This window comes from Sardina pilchardus, chromosome 14, assembly GCF_963854185.1.
Source record: "Sardina pilchardus chromosome 14, fSarPil1.1, whole genome shotgun sequence".
NCBI lineage: Eukaryota > Metazoa > Chordata > Actinopteri > Clupeiformes > Clupeidae > Sardina > Sardina pilchardus.
In genome coordinates, this window is record NC_085007.1 from 24,099,015 (window position 1) to 24,104,014 (window position 5,000).

General features: G+C 46.2%; 1 protein-coding gene across 6 annotated transcripts in view; it reads left to right on the forward strand.

Annotated features, from left to right (window-relative positions):
* Positions 1 to 5,000, forward strand: part of LOC134100470 (formin-binding protein 1) — a 55,594-nt gene that overhangs the window by 37,519 nt on the left and 13,075 nt on the right. For 2 of the 6 annotated variants that reach the window (XM_062553675.1, XM_062553674.1), the window contains exon 10: positions 1,425 to 1,649. The exons of 3 other annotated variants lie outside the window; for them this stretch is intronic. In XM_062553675.1, coding sequence (XP_062409659.1) covers positions 1,425 to 1,649 — 225 coding nt within the window. The remainder of the gene's footprint in view (positions 1 to 1,424; positions 1,650 to 5,000) is intronic. One more of the 6 variants, XM_062553676.1, reaches the window with a different exon arrangement.

Here is a 5,000-nt window from a genome sequence, read left to right on the forward strand (position 1 = left end):
AAACACAGTCAAAAGACTACAATCCCCAGCTGCCTGTGAACTTTGACCTCCAGCACCCCAAACCTCTCCCCATAGCCCAGCGATTTCATGATCCCACCTTCTTTGCTGTTTCAGATTTAATCATAGGGTCTGGTCTTCATCCCCTCTCCTCCTCTTCCTCACTCTCTTTCCTGTGTTTCTACTGTGGACTTTCCCAGAATGGCCCTCCTACCACAATAACTTGCTTCTGAATAGCTGGGCTGGACTTTTAACGTGATGGCTTGGATTGGGTGTATAACCAGCGAGTGTTAGTGTATTGCATTGCTTGTGTGTGTGTGTGTGTGTGTGTGAGAGAGAGTGAGAGTGAGATAGATAGAGAGAGAGAGAGAGAGAGAGAGAGAGAGAGAGACTGTATGCATTATGTACATTATGCTACATAGGGCCTGGATTTATTCCGTATCCCCTGTAAAAGATAGTGACGTGTGTATGTTTCCATCCTGTGCATCTAAGCTGTCCTTTGTTATTGGTGTTTCAATGTGTATGTCAGTGCATTGGGAGCTTTCGTCAGTATATTTATTGAGCTTTCGATCATAAACACATACACACACACACACAAGATGACAATTCAGATATGCTCTTGTTTAGATCTGGCATGTACTGTGAGAGCACGGAACATTTAGCTAACTGATTTAGTTCAGGTATGGATTCTAGAGCGATACATTATGGTGTCTGTATATAGATTTTGTGCTGTGTTACATTGTCCCTGTTGGTTTGTTATTGTGCAAAGGTCAGGTAGAGTTGATTGGTGGGATATCTGAGCTTGTTGGGCATGCGTGAGACCGGGTGTGAGTGTGTTTGTGTGTGTGTGTGTGTGTGTGTGTGTGTGTGTGTGAGTGAGTCAGCAAGGGACTATGTGTGTGTTCATGCAGCATGTGTTAGCCGTTAGCCCTAGCGGTAGCCTGCATGACGTGTAGCTGTGTGTGTATTGCGCCTCTCATGTAACACCGTAACACACCTGAGCCTGTGACCCGTAACCCTCACACTCACCTCTCACCTCCGAGTTCTGTCCCTCTGTCCTTCTGTTGGGTTTAACGATGAACAAGTGTAACATGTGTCTTATTGGGTTCAGTGGTGTGCTGTGTCTCTGACATTTTTTCCTTTTTGATTTGTTGTAATTAATAGATTAATGACTGAATTAATTCGTCATTTAATTCAGACTGTTTTTATTTTAGCGCCTTATTTCTCTCGTTTTTGTGTTCCCCCTCTTTTTTTAATCCTTCCTTTTTTTCCGGATGAACACTGCCCCCCCCCCCACACTCTCTCTCTCTGCCATCTTTCTTCCTCCCTCTCCTCCTCCTCTCTCCTCCTCTCTCTCTCTCTATCCCCCTCTCTCTCCCTCTCTTTCCGTCGCTGCTCCGTTGCTCCGTCTCTCTTCTCACCGGTAGCTTATGTCCCTGTTAACGTCCCCGCACCCCCCCCAGCCGCCCCCGGCACCCCCTTCCTCCTCCACCTCCTCCTCCTCCTCCACCTGCCCCCGCCCCTCCTCACCTTCTGCTGTTCCCAACGACCCCCAGTCACCCAAGCAGCCGCGCGAGCCCCTGGGCCACCGCCTCAACGACCTCATGACCTCCAAATCCAAAATGCACTGCCTCCGGAGCCTCAAGCGAGGGGTAAGTGTGCGGATGCCAACGCGCGTGTGAGTGTGACTGTGTGTGTGTGTGTGTGTGTGTGTGTGTGTGTGTGTGTGTGTGTGTGTGTGAGATAGAGAGAGAGAGAGAAAGAGAGAGAGTGAGAGAGAGAGGAGTGTGAAAGTGTGTGTGTGTGTGTGTGTGTGTGTGAGAGAATGTGTGTGTGTGTGTGTGAGAGAGAGAGGAGTGTGAAAGAGAGTGGATGTGTGTGTGTGTGTGAGAGAGAGAGAGGAGTGTGAAAGAGAGTGGATGTGTGTGTGTGTGTGTGTGTGTGTGTGTGTGTGTGTGCACGTGCGTGTGTGTGTGTGTGCGTGTGCGTGTGCGTGTGCGTGTGCGTGTGTGTGTGTGTGTGTGTGTGCATGTGCATGTGTCACCTCCCATCTAAGAGGGCGTGTCCCTCTGCTAAATGCCCGTGCCTGAGTCTTCCCATCGCTTTTGTCCTGTACACTGTCTCTTTACACTTCTTCTCTTCCTCTCTTCCTCTGTTCTTTCTCTCTCTCTTCATTTGTTCTCGTTATTGTTTATTTCATATTCTGATCTTGTGTACGGTGTCTTTGGACACCAAAAGAAGCCCAGTGGGTGAAATGATGATGGCATAACACTGCTCTACGCACATCTGGATTACGATGATGCGGCATGATTGTCAGACAGTTAGCAGAGTCCAAGTCTTCTTTCTCCTACACACACACACACACACACACACACACACACACACATACAGATACATGTAAGATTTATGAGAATGGAGCTGGTAGCACATATGCTGGGAAAAATACAATTATAAAACCATTACCCAACCCCTCTCTCTCTGATGATGACTGATGCCTCTTTTCGATAGTTGGCACCAAAATGTGCAAAGCACACATAATCTTAGAGGAGAGAGGAGAAATCACTGGTGTCATCAGAACTTCAGTCTCTCTCTCTCTCCTTCTCTCTCCCTCTCTCTCTCTCTCTCTCTCTCTCTGTCTCTCTCTCTCTTTATCATGCTAGGCCCTCTGTTTCCCTCCCTCTCTCTCTCTCCCTCTCTCTCCTTCTCTCTCCCTCTCTCTCTCTCTCTCTTTATCATGCTAGGCCCTCTGTCTCCCTCCCTCTCCCTCCTCATAGCCGCTGTGTCATTGTTGCACCTGTGCTTCATTGCCACCTGTTCACCTCTCTGCCCATATACCAGTAGAAGTATGTCAGTTTATCCATAGCTCTGCCTTTCTTCCTCGATTTTACCCTACTTAGTTTTCCTTTTCCTCTCTCTTGCTCCCTCTCACCCTCTCTCGCTCTCTATCTATCTAGCCGTCAATCTCTCTCTCCCTTTTTCCCACTCTTTCTCTCTCTCCCTCTCTATCTCTTCCTCTCTCTTTCTCTCTCTCTCTCTCTCTCTCTCTCTCTCCACACTGTTGACATACTCTACACACAGTATCACACCTACCCTCTGAGAACCTGCTCACAGACTCACACACACACCAATGACTACAGAGGCCGTGGTTCTCACAGACCCACCCTTTCCCCCCAAAGCCCTTCTGACACTCACATTAATCCTGCAGCCAGGCGTGTGAGTGTGTGTGTGTGTGTGTGTGTGTGTGTTTTGGAGAGAGATAGTGTGTGTTTATATGTGTACTGTGAAGGGCAGGTTTGGTTGACCTTTCAGTGCAAAGTGTGTGCAGCAAAAGTATTTGCATGGCTCTACACAGCCACGCATTCTGATCTCAGTCAATACTTTCTTTAGGTCCCTTAACATACAGGGGCCATTCTGTGTGTGTGAATGTGTGAATGTGTGTGTGTGTGTGTGTGTGTGTGTGTGTGTGTGTGTGTGTGTGCTTGTGTGTGTGTGTGTGAGTGAGCATGTGGTAGAGAAAAGACTCTTGGTTAGAGCTATATTAGGATGTCCTCTCACAGCAAGTGACATTTCAGACAGGAAGTTCTGTTTAAAGACCCCAAACGCGAAGCTGTTTCCTTCTTACCTAGTTTTGCACACTCACAGAGCACATGCAAATGTTTGCATGCGTACACACACACACACACACACACACACACACACACACACACACACACACACACACACACACACACACACACACATACACACACACACACACACACACACACACACACACACGCTGATGCATTAAGATTGTTTGAAGTTGATAAGAAAATAGGGAAAACATCAGACAGACAACCCATCCATCTCCCATTGATTTTACATGTTATTTTGATGTTACTTGTTTATACCTATTTCTGTTTGCTGTTTGTGTTGAGTCATATTTTGTGGCCTTTTTGTAGCTTGTTTTTATTTTTTGTCTTTGCAGATGTAGTAGTATGGCTCCACAGCAGGAGATGAGAAAAACACGTACGCTAATAACTCAAGGCTATTGACATAAATACATGCACAAGCACACACACACACACACACACACAATAGTTAGTAGAACAAAACCAGTAAAATAGCTCATGTCTATTGCAAACACAAAAGCCCACACCAGCATGAAGGATATCTGCATGCTCTGAATACAGGGACATTCAGTGTATGTGTTATTATGCTGTGATTTACAGGTATATGGTGTGTGTGTGTGTGCGTGCGTGTTCCTGCGTGTGTGTGTTTTAGGAGGGTTGCAGTTAATATTCCAAATGAGACACATCTATAAATGGTGGTGTGTGTGTGTGTGTATTTTAGGTGTGAGTGTGTATTACTGTTAGGTGTTGAGGTTATTGTTCTTAGATGTGCTAATCTTATAATTAGGTTTTCATCTATTTCTCTTAATTCCTTATTACGTAATTATGTATTTTGTATGTATTTATGTATTTTATATATAATTATACAGTGTGTTAAGATTGAGCAGTGTATGTGGTGTGCGTGTGTGTGTGTGTGTGCGCAGGTGTGTGCAGGTGTATGTGTGCTCTTTTTTTCTTCTGTAAATTTCCCGGCATCCCCTTGTGAGTTGGTCTGCACAACCTTTGTGGCTGTGATCTTCTGCCAGACAGAATGTGTGTGTGTGTGTGTGTGTGTGTGTGTGTGTGAGAGAGAGAGAGTATCTCTGTCAGACATCAGGGGAAGCATGATCAAAGTACCAGTTATGGATCTGTCAGAGGGCTTGAGATGTATTGCTCCGGTGCGTGTGCATACGCGTTTTGGGTGTGTGTGCGCGCCGCACACGTGCATGTGTTTCTTAATAAGGATCTATTCTCTGCTGCAGTCTCCTCGCTCTCTTTATTACAACAAAGAGCTGATGAAGCGGACTCTGGGCAAGCCTACATACGCTTTCGAGGCCAGACAATATGTCGTAAGTGGGTGCATGTGTGTATGTGAGAGTGAGAGAGAGAGAGAGAGAGAGAGTGAGTGAGTGA